The following is a 25,983-nucleotide window of genomic DNA, read 5'->3' on the forward strand; positions in this document are numbered from 1 at the left end:
AAAATTGTATAGAGAATAAAATATCCAATAAGGCTTTTAGAAACTTTTATTAATTAATTATAAATGTTACGGGTGTGTTTGGTTTAGTTTTTTAAGAATAATTTTATTTAGAAATCATTAAACTGTTCAAAAACTTGTTTGGTTGTAAGTCATCTGGATTCTTAATTAACAAAAGATTTTGAAATGACTTTTATAATTCTTTGAAAACATTTTGTTTGTTCAAAAACTTGTTTTTTTGTTTGATGCTTCTGAGCAGAAAACTTTTGTTCCCAACCAAACACTGGATCAAAGATGAAATCTATTTTGAAGAACATTTTTTAACATGTTCAGGGAATGCAAATATTTGATTTATACTTTTAGGCATCTCATGGTGTGGAATGCCAATTATAATTCCTAAATGTATAAACCCTAATTTCCGAAAATTTATTTAATTTCCGGAAAAAAGAAAAAAATGCATAAACCCATCTCAAATTGATGCATTCCATTCACCTAAGAATGGTTCAATGCTCAAATAGAAAAGCATATGGAAGAAGTATAACATCTCTTCATGATAGTAATCACAAATATATGGATAGTGTACAATGAGAGAGACTAAGCAGTTCACACTTCACACAACATACAGAACCTCTAGGTGTTATTTGCAGCAACTGAGAGACTAAGCAGCTTCAGCAAAGCCGACTCGGAGGTTACCATAGTCAAACACTGTATGATACACACCCATGAATACATCTCCAAGGATCCTGCATACACATATACATTTTTTGGCATAAGATACAACTTAATATATATATATATATATATATATATATATATTTTGCGTCGGAGATGAATGCTAATATGGCCAAGATATCGTACCATAAAGGACCGCGAGGAGGAGGCACATCCAAAGCAATAAATCCACTGAGGCAGACAGTGGCCACACCTTCTCCAGATTTAAGAATGTACTGGAAGTAAAGCAAACATTTAGAGAAGAAAAGGAATCAAATTGCTCCAAGTGAAAAAAAAAAAAAACTTCTTATTGTGCTCCAATCTGACTTCTTTCGAAGCTAATTTTTTAATTGCATTAAATTTTAAGTAATAGAATTCTGTACTCCATGCTGAATCACAAGAACAGATGAGAGCTTCATGAATTAGAAGAGATGTGGAGGGAAAAAACTTGTATGTATAAACTAGAAGATGTGTCATGAATCAAACCTGATCTGGTGTGAGGTTGAAAGCTCTGTCTCCAATGGTGAATGTAACATTTGGCATTTTCGAAATGCTGTTACAATTGATCACTGATTCTCCCATCGGACTCGGTAGGCTCTCACACAACTGCTACCAAAACACGAAAAATGTATATATTCATATGACATATGAGTGAAATTTTGGTTTCTAACGATGCACATTTTGAGACCGGCTTACCTGATTCACGTAGTTCAGCACTTTATCCTTCGTTATCTCTTGTCTCATCTGGTTCTGGATCCAAACAACGGTCATCTGACAAGCCGTGCACAGAGCACTGTCCCCAGCTGAAATTCCCTCATTTTCCTTTTCCACTACTGTTTCAATATTAGCTCTGCCACACAATTAGGTTCGACGTCAACTAAAGTTAATATTTGGCGAACTTTCCTATATATAACCAGGCAACCCTAAGTGTGACGTTGATCACAAGTGTTCCTAGTATTAAAGTTCATAATTGTCAACGCAAAGCCTATGATTTCATGCTTTAAATTTTGGTGTGCTAATAATCGAAGAATTCTTGTGTTCACTCCAACAATGTCACAGAACATCCATTTCTATCTATTGTGCTCCGCGGGGAGCAACAACAACAACAATAAAAACAATAAGCCTTTTTTCTCAATTACTTGGGGTCGGCTATCGTGTGTATTTATAAGATTCGTGTTCATATTGGCCATGACAAAGTTTTACGCTAGCTGTCAAGCTACCTAACACGACCCTCCTCCTTTATCCGGAGTTGGGACCGGCTCTTTAAAGAACACAGGCGGATGTGCTCCACAGAAGCATGAGTTTCAAAATGAAAGTACAGAGAAAACACAGCCATGATACAGTCAAGACAGTGCAAGCATTTGAAAATTAAGTAACTAATACAGGGTTCCTGACCTCACAGAGTGAGTCCCATTGAAGAAACATAAACCAATCCGTGAACATATTTTGTCGGGTTGCACCTGCAGTTTATGGAAGTAATCTCTAAGACCCCCTTTTTGAAGCTTAAAGAATTTAAAGGCGAAAAGAAATAAAAATGAAAATTATAAATTTAAATTTAAAACGGACCCCTGATAATAATAGCTGCCATATCAATTCTCCATACTGAGAAACGACTTCTTTGCATTGCATGCTCATGATTCCTTCTGCTCCAATGGCATGGTTGATCTCGGTCACAATAGGCTGAAATTGATATGCTGATTATAAAAACGTTCACAAAAAGTATGGACTGGAAGGAGAATAAAGAAGAAAGATGAGAGATCAATCTGAAGGATGTCTCCAACAGTACGCAACTGTCAAAATGGTGGAAGCACTTACAGTTGGACCGGTGAGCAAGGAAGTTCCGGAATCCACAATAGCAGCACAGCCCTCCTCACAAAAGCCTGAAACAAATAAAGGGTACTCATAAATTTAGAAACTCAATCAATCTTTGTTAGGCTTTGCACAGTTGGTTAAGTTAAGGAATAGAATATGGTTTCTTAAACTTCAAATAGTGTAAACTTAGATTAAGTTTCTATGTGCAGAGTACGTAAATATAATACAGATCAATTCCCTACATATAAATCCTTACTTCACATTATTCACAGAGTCATATAATGCTTCACATAGACATCAATTCACTTCACAAAATTACTTAAGGAATAGAATATGGTTTTTTTTTAAATCAAGAACCTTAACCAGATCAGACCTCAGAATCACTAGATTTCACGGATTAGTATCTAATCTAGATTAAGTTTTTATGTGCAGAGTATGTGACTGAAATAGACATCAATTCCTGGCAATAGTTGGAAAGAATAGGTCACTGGACAAAAAACAGTTTTTCCATGTAGAAGTAAGATTACGTACATCTGACTCTCCCCAAGAACCTTGTGCACTGGGCTAGCCCTAGTTGGAAAAAACAACGGCATCCCAAATTTCTAATCCTTACCTTTACTTTCCACCTCACACACTCGAAATCTTGACAGACAAATATTGTTTGATGGTCAAGCTAAAGAAACATATTACTGCAGTGTCTGCAAATAATGTAAGAAATTACCTGTTGAATAGTTCCCGATAGAAACATCTCCCATTTCAAACTGAAAGTAAAGAAAAACAAAATCAAAAATTTCAGCAAATTTTAATTTTTAAATTAAAAAATGGGATGAAGTTTCTTGGAAACCTCAGCATTTTTTTCACCACCAACCTGCCAGTAACCCTTTTGAGTAACAGGTACGTAAGTATGCTTCCCCTTGTAGTGTTTTTCATCAACACCACCAAAAACAATCTCACCTCCCTCTTTTGCTTCCGGATCCCGATTAAGCCAAAACGAGAATACATCGTCACTTAAAATACCTTGTTCCGCCATGTTGTACCTGTAAGCACATCAAGAATCAGCATATCGAATGCAAAAGAGAGGAAGAACAGAAGATACGAAAACATAACCTTCTCTGTCTCGAGAATGAATAATTTAAAACACATTCCAACGAATAAATTTTAGCAAAACATTACCAGACAGGAGTTGCATTGCCAACTGAAATTTCCTGGAATCCAAGCCCGAGTATCCCATCAAACTTTGCCACTACAAACGGAAGTCCTTCTCGTGTAGCCTCGATGAAAACCTGAAGAATGGACTTGTTAGATCATCACCAAAGGCAGAATAATCCTGATCTTGGAATAGAACTCAAAACTATACAATAAACTGACTTGATCTTCGACTACAAGATCACCAACTCCAACATTATCTTGACTGAAGAAGCCCGAAATTGATCCTGATCCGTAATGTATTTCACAAGAGTTTCCTGATTCAACAAGTACAATTTGAGCATAAATCCCATATAAATTCAAAACATCACAATTTTTTTTTTTTAAATCAGCATTATGAAAATTTAAACGTAATCAAGGAAAACTTTACCAATTTTAGTATATGTACTGGACCGCATAGCCTTGTACTTGGAATGGAATAAGCAAGCAATCTGCAAGTAATTTTGATTTATTCATTAATTCATAATGATGTAATTAGGATAATATTGAAGATAACAAAACCGAAATTGAACAGAACTCACAGAAAGATGACATTTTGATGATGGAACCCATAGATTGGAGCTGCCAGTGTCAAATATGACACTGAATTTCTGGGGAGGTGAACCGATAGCAATCTCTCCGTAGTATTGTGCATCCAAATAGTTCTTGAGAGAGACTACTATATCTACATCCGAATCCGTCAAATTATTATGCATCACTTTCACACCCTTTGCATTTTTGGTTTTCATTCTCGCCATTCTAGCAGCATTAATGCTTTGAAGATCCAAGCTCCGCTTCTTCAAACCGATCCTCGTTAAGGCATCGGATGAAGCCGGAAGTAAAGAGCATGTCAAAGCCCATAAACAGAAAGCCACCAAAAAGTGTTCACGCCCCATGTTCCGAGAATTCTCAGCAACAAAGACTGATTCAAAGGTAAGTTCAATTGACAAACTTTGAAGACTATATAATTCAGATAGAGGAACACAATTTTGCAAAGGAAATTCAATTACTTAGCAGTCTTATTTGCTTCTTGGACGCGTGAAAGTCGATTTTGTTCCAAAATATGGTGCTAAATTAGTGAGTTTGCAAGTATTGACATACTTGATCCAGCTCCGAAGCTTGATTTCATTGAAAAAATAAAAAAAAAAATAAAGCAAGTTTACCATCTTTCTGCTTGAACATTCTTCAATTGTCATAGATGTCAAATTACAAATTAATCACACGACAGTATGAGAAATATGTTGTTTTAGTTTTGGACATGTTATATAGGTTTAACATGATGTTTTATCTATCATAATTTTTCCCAAAAGCCTTTTATAAAAAAGTAAAGTTGTTCCATTGTCTAATCGGGTAAGCTTTCATTAAAAACCCTAATAGCCATGAAAACACCACCACTTGTTCCTTCCCTCTGTCATTTTCTTCATAGATTTACAAGTAAGTTTGATAACATATGAAATACTGAACCGTGGGAGTAAACTCAAAATAGCCCTTTTGATCTTTCTATTAGAATTTCTATTTTATATATATATATATATAATATGCGATAAATTGATTGACAATACAAAGGGGCCGAAGTATGGTGCCGGATCCTTTGTCAACACATTAATTCTGTTTTTTAACATATTTATTTGTGCTTTTCAACACATTAATTAATGTGGCTGATATAGGTAGATTTAATGTGTTGAAAACAGATTTAATTGTGTTGAAAAACCAAACCTTACAACACGGTGTTGTACACAGCAGAGGATCCGGGCTCCGAAATATTACTAGTTCGCTTGGAACTGGGATTCAACTTTATGATGCAACTAATAAAGTCATGACCCCTTGGGAGCGTTGATCAAGAGAAATGAAGGAACTATGCACCCATAATCAACTTGTAGAACAATAGAGCAAATTAATTTTAATTTTTTTAATTTTATATTTTACTAAAATTGTGTTTCTAATTTCTACACCATAAAACCCATAAAAGAAAGCATCAAGACCAGAAGCAGTAAATGATATACAGAAAATGTTCCAATTAAGTATGAAAAGAAGATTACAAATACATGTTTATATGTGTGTGTGAAACCACATTTGACAATGATAATCAATATATATATATATATATATATATATATATATATATGATAAACAAACAAGATAGTGTAAAAAAAATTACAATTAAACAGTGACAAAATGTAAAGAAAAGCAAGAGATATATAATTATGAAAAAAGAAAAAGAAAAAAAGCAAGAGATATATGTTGAACAAATTGATATATATATACATATAATTGATAATCAACAGGTTGTGGTTAACATAGATCATGTGTAATGAGATTGAGGATGGGTTCAGAAGCCAAACCTTGATGAGCTTGTTACAGAGAGCAGTAGAAGAAGCTGAGAGTCCACAAAATCAGGAATGTGCCTTGTTTGTTTGTAACCAAATAAAAAGCAGAGACTGAGAAACACAAAGGCCGCACCCAGTTTGACACTTGGACTGTTCTTTCTTTTTTGGTACTAGTACTAGTAAAGTCATGTGAGAAGATGAAAATACCTAGAAATTTCCACAAGATATTGACAAAAAAAGAGATCATCAGATACCATGTTCCTTTTTTGTCTAGTCCCATTTCATCAAATAACAACATAGTAGTACTATATGTCTTCACATCACACTTTTCCGTGCCCAACGTCCATTCTAAAGTGAATTTGCGATGGGATGTTTGAACTAAATTTTATCCGATTTCAAATACAATGCATCAATTCGGTTGCTCCCAAATATAGCATAAAGATATTTCACACCAACAAGAGAGGCTTTGTTGATTTTTTATATCAATGAGCTTGAAAATTATTAAACGATTTCAACAATATAGGTTCATTCTAAAACAATCTATCAACTCCAACTTCGATAAATTTTGACGACTCATCAATCAGTACTAAAGGTTCACATGACGGTGAAGAAGAGTAACAAAAACAATATATATGTTCTACAAATGCAGAACTTATTTATGACAAAATTTTCAAGATTTTAAAGAACAGGACCACATGGTGATGATGACTCATCGACCAGTACTAAAGGTTCACCTGACGGCAAAGAAGAGTAACAAAAACAATATATATGTTCTACAAATGCAAAACTTATTTATGACAAAATTTTCAAGATTTTAAAGAATGGGACCACATGGTGAACAAAGCATAAGTCGAAGGAAAGCGATTGAAAATCCAAGCCAAAATTTAAATTAGTATGGTGCAAGAACAGATGTGAGCTCTTGGGGAGATCGGTTTGTTGTCCCTAGAGTAACTTTTATTCGTTAAGTGATGGTCCTTCCAGTCAGCATTGTCGGATCACGGGCATGAAACGATTATATGGTAGAACTTGGATCCCCTCTTGCGCACGGATGCTAAACAGCTATATCATAATGCAACACTCATGTAAGAAGGTTAAAAAAGTTTATTTCAAAGATAGAACATTCATACAACATATTATATCGTGTTGCAACATTATAATATTATTAAATCAAAATTTTAGCACATTTGTTATATTGTCGAGTTAAAGTTTTTACTGGATACAAAAATAACAATAATAAATCGTGGTTGTGTTACTTATCCAAACTTTTGGGTTAGTTTACCCTTCGAGTACTTGGGCCCAAACCCACTCACTTCGCTTTTGGGCTCAGGTCAGGCCTCATGAGCTTTCTCGGTCATAAAAATCCACCAACTCTTGCGATGTCGTATTGACGAAACCCAATTAAATCTCCAACAACGACAAATCGACGACGTTTTAGTTGAAGCCCAGTTCCATCTCTCTCTCTTCCACTGTAACTCCGAGAAAATTTCATCTTATAAACCCTAGTTCTTTGCTTCCTATCATTTCAATCTTTCTATTTACCACATATTTATATATAATCTAGGCTTTTCGCATTCTAATTCTCTGTAAAGCCCTAATTTTTTTGACAAAAATATATCTTAGATGTATATGTATGGATTCTATAGGTTCAATTTTTAGGGTTTATATCTGAAATTTTCTACTCTCTCTTGAAAAAGATTTGATATTTTTCATGCGATGGTGATATGATGATGAAGCAAGACACCACCGCCACCGCCCCCGTCCGCATCCCCACGTCGTGCGGCAACTGCGGCGTCGTAGAGCGGCGGCTCCTCCACCACGTCCGCCACCGCGGGATCTTCCGCCGCCTCTGCACCTCCTGCGTCCTCCGACTCCACCCTCAGTCCTTCTGCCCCACTTGCTTCCTCGTCTACGAAAAGTCCCCACCCGCCCAAAACGACCACGTCACCTGCTTCAAATGCTACTCCTCCTCTCACTCTCACTGTGTCGGCTCGAGCATCCCCAACCGCTACGTTTGCCCCAATTGCTCAAACCCTAGCGCCCTGATTTTCGATGTCAAGAAGGCGAAAGACGGAGAGGACTGCAAGGCCATTGATGAGAAGGCTGCGAGAGTGCTGCTTGCGGCAGCCAAGATTGCAGCGGTTTCGATGAATAAAGCGGCAGTGGTGGTGAGGCAGGAGGCGGAGAAGAGGGCGAAGGAGGCGGCTTTTGCGAGGAAGAGAGCGAGGGAGGCAATGGAGCACATCGCTGTTCTTGCTGTGAAAGAGAAATTGGAGAGTAGGGAGGTGGTGTCCGCCGAGATTTTGGGGTCTGGTAATGTGGGTGCTCAGGAGAAGAATCAAATGGGTGGTAATGCTGACAGTGTTGGTAATCAGATTGGTAGCCAGTATGGGGCTGAAGAAATTGATGTTGCTTCGGAGGTTTTGGCATCATTGAATGCTGTGGAGTTGAGGGAAAAAGAAAGATTGCAAGAGTTTATGGCACAAAATGCAGTAACAGGCTCTCCTAGTTGTGGTGTGCCAATGAGTGTGAATGACAATGACAAAGTGAGAGTGAGTCCTGTTTTCAGTAAAGAGGCATTTATGGCACAAAATGCAGTAACAGGCTCTCCTAGTAATGGTGTGCCAATGAGTGTGAAGGAGAGTGACAAAATGAGAGTGAGTCCTGTTTTCGGTACTGAGGCTTTAATGGCACAAAATGCTGTAACAGGCTCTTCTAGTAATTGTGTGCCAATGAGTGTGAAGGACACTGACAAAGCGAGAGTGAATCCTGTTTTCGGTACTGAGGCACCGTATGCTCAGAATCATGTTAATGGGGAAGAAAGTGAAAGGATTGGGCATTTGGGTCATTTAGAGAATGATAATGCACAGGGCGAGAAAGTGAAGAATGTGGTGTTGTCAGTTTCACCAGTGGATCAGCTGCAGCATATGCAAAACAGTCGTGATAGGGAAGAGAACAACCTTGTTTCACAACAATAATTTGAGATCTCCTAAGAAGGTTGTGTGAATAATGTGATAAACCAAGGTGGGGAATTAAGTTAAAGTGGTGTGTTTTCTGGATTAAGCTGGTGTTTGTCCGGTTTTACTTATGTGAATGTCTCTGTCTACTTGCAGGTTCTGTGGGTTTCTGGATGCTCATTTTGTGGTTACTATCATGGAGTTGTGATCGACAGCGAAGTAGCTTCTGTGAGTTGTTTCTGCTGGACCAAGTCGGGCTTTTCTTCGTACATATCATTGTTTAATCAACTTTGTAGCCTGGTCTAGTTTAGAAATAATTAAGAACTTGTGATATCAATATGTTCTTTAACTTTCCTTGCAAAGTAAAAATTGGTACTCTGTGTTTAACTGCACCTCTACTAATGTGAATTCCTATTTTTGTAAGCCTTATTTTCTCTTGGTTTTTATACAACTATTGTCAGCATCATTGTTACTAATATCTTTAGGAAATAGAGATCTTCCCTTTCTAAGAGAAGTAAGGCACTTTCATATGATCAAATGATCCTCATCTTAGTCTATGATAGATTATGAAGCAGGAACCACATGATTATATCTACAAAAGTATTGATACGTTTTTGTTTATCAACTTTATTGCCAATGAGCAAAGCCTACTGAATCCAGGAAATATGTTAACTCGATGGAAATGTACCTTGCATTCTTATTAAATCTGATTTAATTTAGAGTTATTGATACATTTTAGTTTATTGCTCATGAGTGAACCCTACTGAATCTGGGAAAAATGTTAACTGGATGGAAATGCACTGTGCATTCTTTTTAAATCTTATTAAATTTAGAGTTATTCACAGGCTGACTGAATGAAGATGTAGTGGGTCAAAGAAATTTCAAGAAGTTGTTGCCTCAGTTTTGAGTATAAAATAGAGTTCCCTATTGTCGATGTATAATCTTTTGGCCTGTGGCTGCAACATGAACCTAAGGCATGAAAATATATAGCTGTTCTGCATGTTTGAGAACTAGCAATTAGATTATGGAGGCACCAGTATTAGTGTATATAGTCTCAAAGCATATAATAAAATATACAGCGTTCATGTTTCTCTTGTAAAGTGATGCCACTATTGTGGTTAGCAGCATAGAACCTCTTCATCTGATCTAGTAAATAAAAATGGCCTTAACGGGATGGTGGTTTGTTTATATCTCAATGAGCCAGAGGTCTTTGGGCCCTAGCTCTTACCAGATGTGGAATCTGGAATCTGGAATCTGGAATCTGGGATCTGGGTAGTTCGTTGTCTTCTAAATTCTAATTATCTTGAGGTTGAAGTGTTTAAAAACTGGTGACACGTCATAATTTTAAATTGGATGAGTTAGCCAACAGGGTCAATAATCTTAGAGGTTTGTGGCATGTTGTTTTCTACCTTAGGATCGAAAAATCTTTGGTAGATCGACATTGGGGAACATTTAGTATTGCCTTTGTGTTTTTGTCACCATTCATAATCGGGATGTATGGCAAGCTCAAATGGCCCTGCATAGTTGGCTTCATGTCTGGTGCAATTGTGGTGTTGTGCTTTACATTCGAAGAGCATTAATTTACTACCAACACTATGAAGGGGTATAACTTGTGGTGGCGGAAGTTCACAAAATATTCACTAGGTGATTAACTCATGTAGAGAACGCGAGCCTTTTTAACCTTGCTTCGACCATGTCATCTTACAGAATTTTTTTAAAAAATTCCAATTCACATCCCAGATTTCTGTTTCAAATTGATGTTATTTTCCTCTTCTCAATCATTGATTGAATATATCATTTTTAGGATGAGTTCACTTGAGCTTTACACATAAAGGAGGCTTCGTGTAGTCTAGTATGAAATCCCTAGTACGGATTTGTTAATTTCAAACGCCCGTTTTGCCAGATTTAGAGTCATCACTTCTTTTTGAAATATTCGTTTGCTCTAACCTTTTTTTTTTCCCCCTGAATTTGTTTCTTGCCAAGCTTGAACTATATAATAGGATGCTGTCCGGGTCCTTTACTTGTGCACATGCATATCTACATTAACATAACATTTCGAGCGCTGCATGCTTAGAATAAAATTTGTTAGATTACATCAGCCGCTCTCTCTCTCTCCCACAAAGAAAAGCAAGAGAATATATATATATATATTACTCTCTCTCTCTCCCACAAAGAAAAGCAAGAGAATATATATATATATATATATATATATATATATATTACTCTCTCTCTCCTACTCTTTCAGTATTTTTTTACCTATTTTTAAAATTTTGTTTACTTCTGCTTTCCTGCTCTTTGCTACGTCTTTTTGTTCATTCACTATCCCTTCTTTTTTCTTCTTCTACTTTTCCTCCACTTACTCTTCTCTTCTTTACCAAATTTTCTTCCCCGAGCTTTCCCTTGCCTTCCCACCATAAGTGCACCCCATAAACCACTAAACACACCAGTTGAGGGAAAGAGAAAACACAAGAGCTTCTTCTTCTGCACATGCGCATCTCTTATTTCTGAGACACACTCCGTTTCCTCAACGTTTTTCACCGTACCTAATTCAAAATTATACGCTAAAGACCAATGAATGGTGTTGGTTTGAGCTCAACGTTTTTCACCGTACCTAATTCAAAATTATACGCTAAAGACCATTGAATGGTGTTGGTTTGAGTACCCTGCAGGGACAAATGAGTGCGTGAGTTCAATTGAACGCCTTCGTCATAGCCTTTTCCAATCTGAAATACCACTAGTGTTGAGTGGATTTTATTTATGTTTTCAGACTCTAAAAATACTCAAAATCCTTGGAAAATATCAAACTTCTTCAATTTCAATGTCACTCAATCAGTTGAGGAAGCTTGAAACTATGCAAATCTAGTGCACAACCCTGTTGGAGAGGTGGTTTTTGATTTATAACTCGTAACCTCCAAATTACAATAGAACAATTTTACTATTGTACCTTCTAGAGGCCATAATTATTAGTTGTATTTCACCCACAAAATTATAAGACTGAAACTATTTATTATTAATCCTAGCGAGTGATTGAAGGATGACACAGCAAATATATCGTTTAAAATAGTAAAATTTTCAATTCCTAGAGGAGTTTGTTTGCCATGAAAATGGAGATTTTTCAAAAAGATTCACTTTTGCTCTGGCATCTCAAATGGCTTTTTAGGCCGATAAACATGACGAAACCTTTCCACTAAATTTATTGAATGATGGAACACAAACTTTATATAATTTTTGCCCTTTAAATTATTTGACCATAAACAAATGATAAGTGGTAATTGAATCATCTAAATTATTGCTTAATTATTGGACTTGCATTGTATTTTTTTTCCTTAGGAAAGTGACATGAATATTAGTTGATATGCTACAACACGCGGAACATTTGTCTCACTAGTACATATGGACCCTGCATTATTAGGGTTGCATTTCAAACTGGTCAAATTTCACCAAATGCTTGCGTGATTAGGTATCAGATGATTCAGATTGCGCCGCCCAACCACTAATATAACAGGGACACATTGTGCGACGTCCACGGACTGTATACTATAATACTATTAAGGAGGTGCTATCTGGGACTGTCACGCCTAGGGTCTCATCGTAGTTGAATCGTGTTTTAATATTTTAAATTTCAATGAACAACAATGTGTTAAAACACGAAGACAGTCCCATCTACGGTCTAGGGTTTCAAAGCAGTTAAATCGTATTTTAATATTCTAAATTTCAACGCACAATAATGTGTTAAAACACGAATTAAAAATAGAGTATTTTAGGCAAAAATAGAATGCTGCATGCATATAATCCTATAGGCAGTGATTGATCAACCATTTGACGTTCTTTTTGGCATTCTTTCTTTTCCATCCACTAAAAAAAATAAGGAAAGTTTAAAAATAGGCACCACCCGCAAAACAATTCCAATTGCAAGACTCCAAATTTCATGTATAAGACAAGATATAAACAACACCGTCCATATCATGCGCATTCAACTAACAGAGGAACATCAACTTATGAGTTAAATGTATTTCCCTAACCATGTGATTTAATTTTGTTTTGGCAATATAATTGATGTAGAACATTGAAACTACCTCTGCAAATATGCAAGATAATATTATGCAATACAGATCAAAATCCTCTCATGCAAAACAGTAGACTTATCCCCCTTTCAGTTAGTGATGCACATTATGCAAAAGGTTAAACATCATAATATTTTCCTAATGTGCATCACTAACGGAAGAGGACACAGAATTTTAGTCCCCATCCACCGGGGCTCAAACGAAGTTTTTCTCAAATCAAGGTCCAAGACAGTTAATTCCATATACCAAAAGTAACACACCAAAACCATATTAAGTGTATAAGATGAAAAACCGAGCACAATTCAGACCAAATCCAATCAGTAGAATATTCGGAATTTCATAGCAACACTTGGTAGTCGTAACGATGAGTACTTGGAAGTCCAAAACCAATCATGCAAGCTCTCAAATACAGGTTTGCTCAAGTGCCAGTCTGAGCTGAAACCAAATTATGTAGTAACCATTAAGTAATAGAGTTGATACATAAATAGCAGGATTATTGAACAGAATTCGGCTAATAAGCTCATGCATGAGCATACTAGGTTCACCCTCAAAAATTATACATGTATCTACAAGAGTACTTCAACAACAGGGGGGGCAAATAGCAGCAACCATTTCGGGCCAAACAAATGAAGTACCAGAATATACCTGTCTTTAGTAAACCAGAACAGAAAATTAAGCTTCGCAATCCCAGCATCCAGTTAACAACTTACCATACTGTACCATAACTTCATAGCTCTGTAGAAAGCAAAGGCGTTAAATTTCCTCACGTAGTACCTTGGTTATGTGATATGAATCATGTGATTATTCAGCTTCCACCCGACACTGTCCAATAAATGGGACTTCGGGACTTCCTCCCCAAATTAATCAGAATAGTACAATCTGCTGTTTAGCTTCAGATGTTTTTTGCTGTATCTCATGTTGCAAGAATCTTATTTTCCTTTGCTCAGTAGGCCAAATTCCTCATCCATTTTGAATCAATGAGCAACACCAGAACATAACTTCCACCAATTAATTGTTGTACGTCGCAGTTTAGAACCACTTCTGCTAACTCGGTGAATTGTGCTAGAGGTAACAAGTGAAAACAAACTAATCCTTCTCGATAAGATGCATAAACATACTAGTCTATGCTTTAGATACCTAGCTTGAAGGTTTCTGCGCCGAACAAAAGTTTTCTTTGAACTTCCCGGGAATGTTTCGTTTAAAAGACTTTGGCTAACGACAAGCTACAGATGTGTTAACTTCCCAAAAAGTTAAAAGACCATATGGAACACCGAAGGTGGATGATTACAATCCACCCAAAGAAATACATGTTCGTAAAGTTGGACATTTGCTGCTTACGGTCAGATCATGGCAGAACAGGTGAACTCAAACCCCAAGAAGAGATACATACCAGTGGACTTATCCTGCTTATAACAGTCGGATCATGGCAGAACAGATGAATTCAAAACCCAAGAATGGATACTTACCAGTGGACTTACCCTCAAATAGCAGACCAAAGTAGGAAGTTACAAGCAACCCTACAAGCTCGGAAAAGTTGTTTGTATGACATCTAACCGGACTCCTTCCCGATCAATGCCTACTCATTTCCCTAAGAAATGAACTACGACAATAATAAAATAAAAAAGAAAATATGCAATCTCTATGCGCCTACTTCAACACGTATCGACTGTGCATAACCTATAGTTTTTGGGAGAGAGAGCCTACTAACCTGTTACAGGTTCTCATCAACAAGCATCTATTTTAAACCCCATAAAATTCTACTGGCCCCGTTCCCCAATTTCACTAGTATCTCAATCAGCTTATGTACCAGCAACTACCCCCACATCAGGGTTCATCTCTTCTAGGGTAATATTAACCGGTTGCCATCCTGACTGGGGATGTGTTATCCACTTCTTCATGTTCACTACCATGTGCAGAATCTGAAGTATGTCACCCAAAGGAAGTTCTTTTAAGCGCATATTCTTCAAAATAGTAGCTGCTTCATACCTATTGATAGAGGGGGGATTTCAAAAGGAAATCTTTGTAATCAGATGAAATTTAAAACACGTCCAAATAACTAGAGATAAACTAACAAGCACTTACTTGCATTGAGAAGTCAATATTGCAGATCGTCCAGAAGAAGATGATAGAAAATTCTGGATTTCATCCCACGTTGCCTTTGGGTAATGCTTAGGATTACCCCCAATAGGGTTCACACACTTCCATAATCTCTCATTCTTACCAACATATAACTGCAGAGCACCCAAATTCTGCTTTACTACCAGCTGCTGCTCAATGGCGCTCTCTAATGCTTTCTTAACATCAGTATTGCGGTGTCTGGGGTCTCCAAAACGAATGCAATCTGTTATATTTGCTTCAGTTGGCATAATCTTCTCATTTTTTAGTGTGTTCAAGGTCAGTAAAATGACACCGATAAGGCCTTGGACATATTCAGAAGGTTTTGGACATCCTGGAGTCCCCCATACACCATGTCCAGAGACAGTAGTGGTACCCATTGCTGAGGAAGACGGCGGCTGAAATTCTGAACCACGCTTGTACCTGTTGTTTGTCGTGTCATGGCTTAATGATGGCGTGCTATGCACATTATGTGTCCTCTGCGGGCCATTTGAATTAACGTGATTCGGAGAATCTATAAAATTTTGTTTCATCTCTCCTCCATTTCGTGGTTGAGAAATAGGGGGGTTGTATTCACTGCTAGGATATCCAGAAATGTTTAGCTTACTGATGTCAGGCACATTTGTTAGAGGACCTGAAGTAAAGCTTGGTCCATCAAGCATGGGAGGCATTAAATGAGGAGCACGGGTGCGTGGATCAGGTGGAAACATATTACCTGGTGTAAATACAGGTTGCGCATGGTTCGGCCTTACTTGCTGTGGATAATGATTTTGGTAAGTGCTCTGAAGGTTATTGCTATTGGACCGGGAAAGGTCAGGATTGCCAGTAATGAAATTCGGGGCCGGTCCACTAAAGGGGACTTTGGGATTATAAGAACCGGATAAATCCTGGGGATCTTTGAATTGCTTAGCTTGCGCAAATCCAGGTTGATAAGAGTTAACATTACTCTGGTCTTCTTGAAGCCCTACTGGTGCACTTGCAGTTCTTGACATACCAGGTTGATTCAAGTTTTTCCGAATTTGTTTCCCTTTAATTTTAGTATCAGCTGCCCTCCCTGTATTTAAGAATTTCTGACTTCCCAAATGGGGGCTTTCATAAAAGAAATCCACGGATTGGTTTATCTGAAGGGAATCGGAAACTGGAATTGGTAATGTGTCGGAATTCGATAAGTAGCTATTATTAACAAATTGGGCTGATTCACCATTTGTTAGTGGCGGTCCTCCAGCCAAAAGACTTGTCCAGAGCCATACGCTCTTTGCAGCAGCAACAAGGGGTGCAGATGCTTTTTGAGGTTGTGCCAGAAGGATATTGTATCTCCTCATCCGCAGTTGATGGAGAGCATTTGAGAAGTCTCGATCACCAGAGATCAACAAATAATTAGCAGGTGCAGGATTGTCAACGGCCCAGAATAACATGTCCACCAGAATCTTCTTATCGCTTGCATCTTTAACACCTGTCACATAAATTTCAATTTTCAAATTTGTTCTAATTATCAAATGCATACACTAAATTGCAGTAATTACAGAGGCATGATTGATACAAGGTCAGGCAGTGCTGCACTACTTCATCAACAAATATTAGAAGAAGAACTCAGAAGCCAGAAATCATAAGCAGCAGCTCGCCCATTGACGTAAGTAAAGACCAACCATAACGAGTTCGCTTCACATGTGTATGAGCAGACACATTTCTTAATTTGGATTAGAAAAAAAATTTACTAAGTGGGATGTTATCAACATTCTCTTCTAAATTAAGAAACATACACGTGAACCATGAGCTCCTTGAAGCAATTAGTTGGACTGGTAGAAAAGTTCATCCTAACAAACATGAGGGTGCAGATTCAAATCTAAAGTGATCACCCTGTGCAACCAATGCCAAAAATAAGATATATGGCCAGCCTGCACTTTCAACACCTTTGATTAACGAGGATCAGGACTGAACAACAGACTAGAATTTCTTCTGTCAGTTCCTTGGCTTCATCAATGGGGAGGTACTGCTTACGCTTTCTGGCATGTAGACATTCTTTTCTTCCTTTTTTACATCTCAAATATTAAAGCAATAAATGTCTGGGATTAACTTAATTAAGGTAAGGTCCTAACTCTAGATTCGTCAGAATATATGATATTTTGCAAAATAACATGAACTAGTGAAAATTGATACATTAAGGGCCTGTTTGGTTCAGTTAATTGAAAACAATTCTTAAGAAATAAAAAAACAGAAAAACTGTTTTCAAAGAAATGTAAAAGACAAATCTGTGAAAACAATACGCCTCACAATACACTTTAAGAGAGTTTTCTAACAACCAAACAAGTTTAACTACAGTTTTCTGACTTCTCTGAAAACTGAACCAAAAAGGCACTAAAGTGGCAAAAAAAAACAGTAGCCTCTGCTAAGCAATCCCAAAAAAAGGTTAAGAAATTTAAAGGGAAAAAAGGACCACGAGTTTCTCTACTATATTAAGTAGTTGCCCCTGTTGAAGATTCTGCTCGTGAATAACTTCAGCACCATACTCACAGAGAAAAGGCGGGCGAAATTCCCTTGATGCACACACAGCGAGACCAGAGAGAAAGAAGAACGATTAAAAATAACAATTCCTGCCCCAGCAAGCAAGATCTAGTAATCATCTCCCACAAAAAATTTCTAGATTCAATATTTCACACAAAACTATGAAATTAACCGTTAGATTATAGATTTATCAAAGTCAAAGCTCAAAAATAATCTGAAGAAACTATATAGAATTTGACCGATCGTCTTCTTCTACCACAAAAATCAGCAACTGTGAAATAAACCATTAGTTCAATTTGAAGAAACTAAGTAGATTTAGACCGATTATCTTCTTCTATCAAAAAAATCAACTCCTCTTGCAGATTACACACAGTTATGTCCACTCGATCACATCACATCCACAGTCAAACTCGTCAATCAATCAAAATCTGAACACCACAACCACAATTCACTTCGATCCGATCACTGAAAATGAAAGTAGATACATAGACATATATATATACCTGCGGGGACGTGGTTTAAGGCGATGCCGGTGCTGTTGAGGGCCTGCTGGACGGACGCCGGAATCCGATTAGTGTCGCCGTAGGCAGAGATAGAGACGGGACCACAGTAATTCAACTTGACCAGAGCAGAGCTGATGTTCTGCGCGATCGAGTGAGGTTCGCAGCCTTTAGGGACCTGACAGTTCTCGATGTCCCACCACACCGACACCTTGGCCGGACAGTACTGCGGCTCCGCCATCATCCCAGCCATCGCCGCCGCCGACGGCGGAATTGCGCCACTGCCACCGCCACCACCCATCACGATTCACGACGATAGCACGCGGTTTCTCTCTCTAGACAGCACATAAGATTTTAGAAGAGGGAGGTTTGATGCGTGTGGGGAGGAGATTACCGAGGACCACTTTAAATGATCCGTTTTTCTTTTGCTTTTTATTTGAAGTTACGGTTTTGCCCCTCAAAGTACTGAAGTGTGCTTCGGGGTTGGGTAGTCCTTGGTATTGACGTTTGCTGTCCTAGTCCACAACTGGTGGATTCTATTATTTAGATTTACGTAATTGGACGGTTATATGTACATGAATAAAATAGTAGTAAATAAATAAATTTCCAAAAGAGTAAATAATTTTTTAAAATTAAAATATTAAAGAGTAATGTTATTATTGTCCATGAAATACTTGTTCCATCCTAATAAATAGTTTCCAATAAAAATTCTTATCCTATTATATAATAATACAATCTCTCTTTTGGTAAGGTGTTTATAACATTGCTAATTACATCAGTGTTCAACAATCACTCTTATCAGTACTATATGAAAATACATTAACGCATCACTCAAGCTTTGTTTGGTACACAAGAGAAAAAAGAAAAAAAAAATTATAAGAGAAAAGAAAAAAAATGATAAATATAATAATATTTATGTTTGGATGGATAGGAGAAAAAAAGAAATAGATGAGTAATATTCTTATTTGGATGGATAGAAAATAAAATAATGCTACGTTTGGTGTGCAGGAATGAAATAGAATAGAATGTTCATTCCAATCATTCATTTGTTTGGTATGTAACTTAAAGTGGGAATAGCCATTCCATTGGAATAAAAATCCATTCCACAACTAAACCTATGGAATGGCCATTTCATTCCCAAGTAATTTATTTTAAAAAATCGACTTCCCAAAACACCCTCATATTCCAAGTCTAAAAACCACCGTTACCTTCCATCACAATCATCTCTGCCTTGCACCACCACCACCACTACTACTGCCTTCCACCACTATCGACTTTCACCATCGCCCACCACTTTCCACCACCACCAATGCCATTGCCTTTCACCACCACTATCGCCACCGTTTACCGCAACCACCACCGCCACCTTTCACCACTGCTATCGCCATCACCTTCCACCATCACCACTACCATTGCCTTTCATCACCTTTCACTACCACCGCCGCCATCGACTTTCACCACTGCCACCATCTTCCACCACCACCACTACTACCGCCGCTGCCGCTTTCCACAACCACCAACGCTACCGCCATCGCCTTCTACCACCTTCCATCACTATCGCCACCGTCACCACCTTTCACCACCGCCACCGCCACCACTACCGCCACTGCTGTCGCCTTCCACCACCATCACCATCGTCACCACCTTCCACCACCACCGCCACTTCTACTGCCTTCCCCCATCACCATAGTTACACCACTATCTCCTTCCACCACAACCATCACACTACTGCCACCACCTTCCACTAACACCACTGCCACCTTTCACCACCACTGTTGCCACCAATTGCCATCATTGCCAACACCACCACCTACACTACTACTGCTTTCCACCATCCACCACCGCCACTGCCACTGCCACCATTTATTTTTAAAAAATTATTAGAGAATATCATTTTGTTATTTTAATTTAATTTATTTATTACTAAGAGGGATATTTTATAGATTCAATTAGAAATTTATTCCATTCTAAATTTTAAATTGGTCCAACCAAACATTAAAATGGTTATTATCATTTAATTCCTACACATTTCATATTTATAACCAAATAATAGAATGAGAATGACTATTTCATTCTATTCCCACTTGCATTCCATTCCATTCTTGCACACCAAACGTAACATAAAGGAATGAATAATTTACCATTTTACCCTTCTCTCAACCAAGCTTGCTCCTTCTCTCAAGGTTGCTTTTGTAATTTGCTCAATTTCTCTCCAAATCCTTCCAAATCTTGTCAATTTTGGAGGGATTCCAAATGAGGGATTTGGAAGGATTGCTATCCCTTCAAATCTCTCCGAATTCTTTTTTTCCCTCCCATTCAAACACACTCATCACTATTCTTCCCTCTTTTTTCTCTCCAAGTCCCTCTAAATCCCTCAATCCAAACAAAGCCTCAGTGTCTAACAAGAATTCTTATCAATATTAATTAAAAATGCATTATTCTTTTTTAAGGTGTTTCTGACCTTAATTGTTACATCAGTTAATAATAGAAATTTATTTTTTTCTATTATTAAAATTAAAGGGACGATTTTATGTGTAAAATTTTAATGTTTAGTGGGTTCAAACTTTGGATTCAAACATAGCATTATTACAATTGCTATTGTTCAAAGTTTTTATTTATTTTATTTAAAACTTAATTACTTGAAACAATGCATTTGGACAAGACAACCAAATGGTCGTAAACTTCACTTCACGGTTTTAAAGAAGGAAATTATGCTATTTTGTTAAGAACAATCTCATAGTCCACATTATCTTGAAAAGTATGCATATTTCACTTTTAAGGTACAATTATGTTATGAATTTCATTATGAAAAATCAAGGGAAATCAATGAGTGCATTTATGGATTGCAAATATGACATTCTAAACTAAAAAAGAAAAATAAATACAAGAAAAAAAATTAAAATTGAAATTTGTAAAATTAAAGGAAAAAAAATTAAATAATAAATTATAATTTTATTTAATAAACAATATATATATATATATATATATATATATATAATGTATTAACAAAGTGTTGAATTGTGTCACACAATCCATGTTAAAAATTTGGATCAAATAAAACTGATTGACTCCCTACCACATGCTTAATTTTTTGATGCACAGAACGACGCGTTGGCCATACCAGCATGGTTTGAGTCAAACAATTACGACTTGGACTGCAATTGACTGAAATAGCCCCTTAAGACATTTCAAAATCTACACGTGGCACTTTTACTTGGTCTTCAGCCGGGCGATGAACCAATAGACTATTCAATCCGGCTCCAACTGTCCAAGGACAAAGACGAAAACTCTTCAACAATGAAATGACAAAAATACCCCTGCTAACAGTACAATATAAACTACCTCATGTCGTACATAGTATACTTGCTAGACATTTGGACTGCTGTCGATGATTGATACCTTCCACGACGGCAAGCAGAGAATCAAAATCACCTTCCTCCCACCTTCCCAAAAAAAACACATACTATCACCTCTCTCATTTCTTCTCTCTCTCAAATTCCTTATTCTCATGCTATTATTTTCTCTCTACTGGCTAATTGTCATAACAAGTTGTATAATTGGATAAAACCAATCTTGAGGTATATTATTATTTATTACAATTTATTTTATTTTACTTTTTTAGGTGGGAAGGGTGGGCTTCTTAATTTGGAATTGATCTCGTACTATGATTTTTTTTTTTTTTCTTGAAATTGATAATATTCTTATTGGTTATGAACTTGTTCACACTTTATATAACTATAAAGTTATGTTTGACAGCATGGAATTAGTGTAATTGAAAAAAAAAAAAAATTAATTCCACCAATTTTAAAGCTTCAATTCCGTGCCGCAAACATAGATTAAGGATTCAAAATTTTATATCAAGGATATGAAGTTGAATGAAAAATTTTATTCACACAATCTTTCTCAACATGTATTGCTCTCATGTTCCGAGCACACGCACGCTCTCGTTTAAATTTTTATTATTTATAACTTAATTATGCTATTATCACACTTTCATTTTCGAATTTGTTCTCATTCTCACTTTTATGTGGCTTAAGTCATCCTGATTGGAATTCGCTCAAGGGAATTCTCTTTTTTAAGCCATCAAAGGTTTAAGGCAAGGGAATCCTTTTTTTTTTTTTTTTTTTTAAGGTAACACATATCTCATTTATGCTAAGAAGAAGGAGAGTAACGAATGTGTGTTTAACGATGGCTTGTGTTTTTTGGGGACGAAAGTGACGAGAAAGTTCCTGCAATTTCTCATTTGACGTTTTCTGATAATTATTTATTAATATTTTTCGAAGTTAATGAGGAGGCGGCACTTAGATTAATTAAAGGACTAAGTTTGTTTAAGATTATTTCATGACAAGTTGTGAATTTTGAAAAGTCCCAAGTAATTTTCTATATTGACGAAATTTTTGTAGATCGGTGCCTCTGATTCCTCTCGTGTATTTTGGGTTAAATGGAATAGTATGTGGGATTTTCACATGTCTTCTAGCCAATCAATCACGGAGACTTCGGCAGAAGAGGGACAATTTGTTCTGTAAAGTTTTTAAGCGAAATTATTGCCTCAATCTTCTTTGTTTTGTAGGGCAGATCAAGAAACACTGGTTTTGGGGTTGGAACAGTATTTGGCAAGACTGTTGGTTACTTAAACATTTTTTTTAATTTTTAATACAATGGTTACTTAAACTTGCAAATATGATGAATATTTCAATTCATAAATTAAAGACTAGCGGCATAGAATTAGAATTTTGAAATTGGAATTAGTGGAATTTGTAAAAATTTTGATTCAATTTTTTGAAATTTTGTTCTCTAAAAACTGTTTTGTAGTTTTACGAACCAAATAGATTTTTAAACTGAAAAAAATGAATAGTGTTTTCTGTTCTCGTTCGCTAAAAACTGTTCTTGAAATCAATTTTGAGAAAACAAAACCAAGCAAGGCCTTACTTTTCTCCAATTCTACCAATTTCAATTCCAAAGCTCCAATTCCATGTATGCCAAACATAGCCTGCATTTATTTAAGATACATTCTGTGTATAAATAAGATGGCATAACTTTGAGAGTTGGAAAGTTAAATAAATATATATATATATATATATATATATATATATATATATTATATTGTGTTTATATTTTGAAACCCAAATGTAACACAATATGTATGTGATTTAATTAATTCAAGTTCTATGAAATGGAAAACATAGTTGATTTATCAGTTGTTACCAAGTTCAGAAAGTAGGGTCATTCTATAGATCACTTTAGGAGTCAGAGGTCCAAGATAATAAATATCACTTGAAGCAACACAAATGATGTGAGAATATATCAGCAGTAAATGTCTCTTAGCAATTCAGTTCAAATTACAGTGTGCAATGAAGCAAAATCTATCCTTCAAACTCATTTAAAGAGATTTTGGAAGCATCTACGGAAGCTCAATGTTAATGCAAAAATAAAGCTTTTCCTTTGAAAACTTGCTCATGGTAAGATTGCAATTCTTTAACTGGGATTTTATGGAGCAAATGATAAATGTAAAAGTCAGACGTTATGGGTTTCATTCTCACAAATCCAAAAATATTCGAATTTAAATGATACGCGTAATTAATGAGTGATTATACGTATTCAGTGTTTTAAAACAATAAACGATTCTTTGTTATCAATAAAAAATAAAAAAAATTGCAACCCTTCATTCACTGATTGAGAGATGGATGCATGTGAAGTCAATTGGTAAGGTGTGTTGTTTTAAAATAAAAAAAAACATTGGAACATTGGAACACTATCTATTAAGATAGTCCAATTTGATACATGTCATATTAATTATGTCTTCTTACAATTGGTTGGAGTGGTAGTTGAATTTACTTCGGTTAGGAGGAAACTACCTGAATTTGAGAGGAAAGTTGATGCAGCAACTTTTCTTACTTGGCAGCTGTGGAAAGCAATATCCGATGCTTTCTTTAATGGGAGTCCTTGGAATAATGAGGTGGAAATTTCAATAGCGGGCCTTCAGATTCTCTGCTTTCGCTGAAAAGTGGTGCCATTTTTTGAGCGTTTTATTTTTTATTTTATTTTATTTTTTTTAATATATATATATTTTTTTACGTAAAGTAATATTGCACTAAATAATGTAAAAAATGTGTTTGATAAAAATTATTTTGTTTTGCACCACATCAAAATAGTTTTGTGAATAGTGGTTAAAAATTAAAACACTAATTTGGTGTTTTTGTTTGTTTTTGCATAGTAATATTTGGTATTGTAATGACGAACATTTTTTTTTTTTTGAAAATTTTTTTAAGTGACATTTTTAAATTAATAATTATATTTTTCAAACTTACAATACTTTTATATTAAATATGTTTTTATATTTTTACTTTAAAAAATCTTGCAATGTTACCAAATATGTTTTCGATTACTATTTAAAAACACTTTATGACAAAACACTTGATGTCAAAAATAAAGATGCCCAGGCCCCTGAATGAATGTGGATGCTAGTTTCATTAATTCATCTACTACTGTGATGACTACTATTTATTTTTTGAAATTTTGCTTATCCGTTGCAAAGGCTATGGGCCTCTTTGGTTTAATTTTTTAAGAAGAGAACTGAAAGACAGAAAATAATAAAGGACATGGGCCTATTTGGTTTATTGTTTTCAAGTTTTCTAAATATTCAGTTAAAAAATACAGAGTACATAAGGTCCGTTTGGTTCAGTAATTTTTTTTTAAAGAGCTATTTCTAATATTTCAAAACTTCAACTTCATTTTTTGATATTTCAGAAAATTTTGATAATTTTTCAGGTGTTAAATATCTGATACTGACTTCTATTCTTAGTAAAATTTCTTTTTGTCTTGGAAAAAGAAAAAGAAAAAGAAAAAAGAAATCAACTGATAACACGAGCAAAATAGGTATGATTTCTGCATGGGCTGGGTATCCAATCAAAATATATAACGGATGATTTGCGGTGTAATATCCCTTTTCAAAAATAAGAATGAGTTTAGTCCGACGGAAAAAGGAACAACATTAAAAAAAAAAAAAATAGAAAGAAAAAAAAAAAGAAAAAAAAGGAAAATAAAATATCATCTTCTGCTTCAACGCCTCCCTACCAAAAAAAATAATAATAAAATAAAATAGAAAGGAAAAAAGAAAAATAAAATATCCTCTTTCATGACAATCTACTTCAAACAATGGAAGGGTAAAAGCCCCTGCATCTTTTAGCATCTGAGTCTCTGGCAATCGCATACTAAACCCATGCAATGAGCAGAGATATCAGAAGCAAGCTAATTATGATTCTAAAAAATATTGCAGTTGGCATGTTTAATGGAGCATATAATATCCTTTTCAAGCATAAGGCAACCAACAAGCCCATCCTTCACGGAAGATTCCAATACAATTGAGCAACATATTTGTAATCTTAACATAACCCAAAAAATTTGTAAGCTATGATCGTAGCAGGAAAAACACTGCATCCTATAGTGAGAGTTAGATTCTAAAGTTACTAATAAAAGATTAAAAAGTGTTGAGAACAAGATTAAAAAGTGTGGAGAACAAAATTAAATGTGTTAAGAATAAGATTAAAAGGTGTTGAGAATAAGATTAAAAATTATTGAGAACATGATTAAAAGTGTTGAGAACAAGATTGAAGGTATTGAGAATAAGATTAAAAAGTATTGATAAAAAGATTAAAAAATGTTGATAACAAGAATAAATGTGTTGGGAATAAGATTAAAAGGTGTTGAGAACAAAATTAAAAAGTGTTGAGAACAAAATTAAAGGTGTTGAGAACAAGATTAAAGGTGTTGAGAATAAGATTAAAAGGTGTTAATAAAAAAATTAAAAAGTTTTGAG

The 25,983-nt window shown here is 35.8% G+C and overlaps 3 protein-coding genes across 4 annotated transcripts; 1 reads left to right on the forward strand and 2 right to left on the reverse strand.

Annotated features, from left to right (window-relative positions):
- Positions 1 to 531: 531 nt before the first annotated feature.
- Positions 532 to 6,180, reverse strand: LOC132299527 (aspartic proteinase A1-like). Of its 2 annotated transcripts, none has more exons than XM_059796215.1 (14): positions 6,048 to 6,180; positions 4,248 to 4,627; positions 4,097 to 4,157; positions 3,889 to 3,983; positions 3,694 to 3,803; positions 3,389 to 3,557; positions 3,242 to 3,281; positions 2,524 to 2,588; positions 2,275 to 2,388; positions 2,104 to 2,168; positions 1,405 to 1,558; positions 1,195 to 1,314; positions 856 to 944; positions 532 to 740 (listed from the first exon to the last, which is right to left on the reverse strand). In XM_059796215.1, exons 2-14 carry the CDS (start codon positions 4,599 to 4,601, stop codon positions 656 to 658), a joined length of 1,521 nt encoding a protein of 506 aa, XP_059652198.1. In that variant the 5' UTR covers positions 4,602 to 4,627; positions 6,048 to 6,180; the 3' UTR covers positions 532 to 655. The 2 variants fall into 2 exon arrangements, with proteins under 2 accessions (XP_059652198.1, XP_059652196.1); XM_059796213.1 differs by having other exon boundaries at positions 1,195 to 1,317.
- A 1,256-nt stretch (positions 6,181 to 7,436) lies between these two features.
- Positions 7,437 to 9,409, forward strand: LOC132299528 (uncharacterized). Its single transcript, XM_059796216.1, has 2 exons — positions 7,437 to 9,053; positions 9,143 to 9,409. Exon 1 carries the CDS (start codon positions 7,754 to 7,756, stop codon positions 9,005 to 9,007), a length of 1,254 nt encoding a protein of 417 aa, XP_059652199.1. The 5' UTR covers positions 7,437 to 7,753; the 3' UTR covers positions 9,008 to 9,053; positions 9,143 to 9,409.
- A 4,072-nt stretch (positions 9,410 to 13,481) lies between these two features.
- LOC132299529 (uncharacterized) lies at positions 13,482 to 18,548 on the reverse strand. The gene is made up of 3 exons (XM_059796217.1): positions 18,171 to 18,548; positions 15,133 to 16,618; positions 13,482 to 15,036 (listed from the first exon to the last, which is right to left on the reverse strand). Exons 1-3 carry the CDS (start codon positions 18,466 to 18,468, stop codon positions 14,850 to 14,852), a joined length of 1,971 nt encoding a protein of 656 aa, XP_059652200.1. The 5' UTR covers positions 18,469 to 18,548; the 3' UTR covers positions 13,482 to 14,849.
- Positions 18,549 to 25,983: the final 7,435 nt, after the last annotated feature.

This window comes from Cornus florida, unplaced genomic scaffold (genome assembly GCF_030987335.1).
Source record: "Cornus florida cultivar Cherokee Brave unplaced genomic scaffold, ASM3098733v1 CherokeeBrave_3.0.0_Hap2_Chr03, whole genome shotgun sequence".
Classification (NCBI taxonomy): Eukaryota; Viridiplantae; Streptophyta; class Magnoliopsida; order Cornales; family Cornaceae; genus Cornus; species Cornus florida.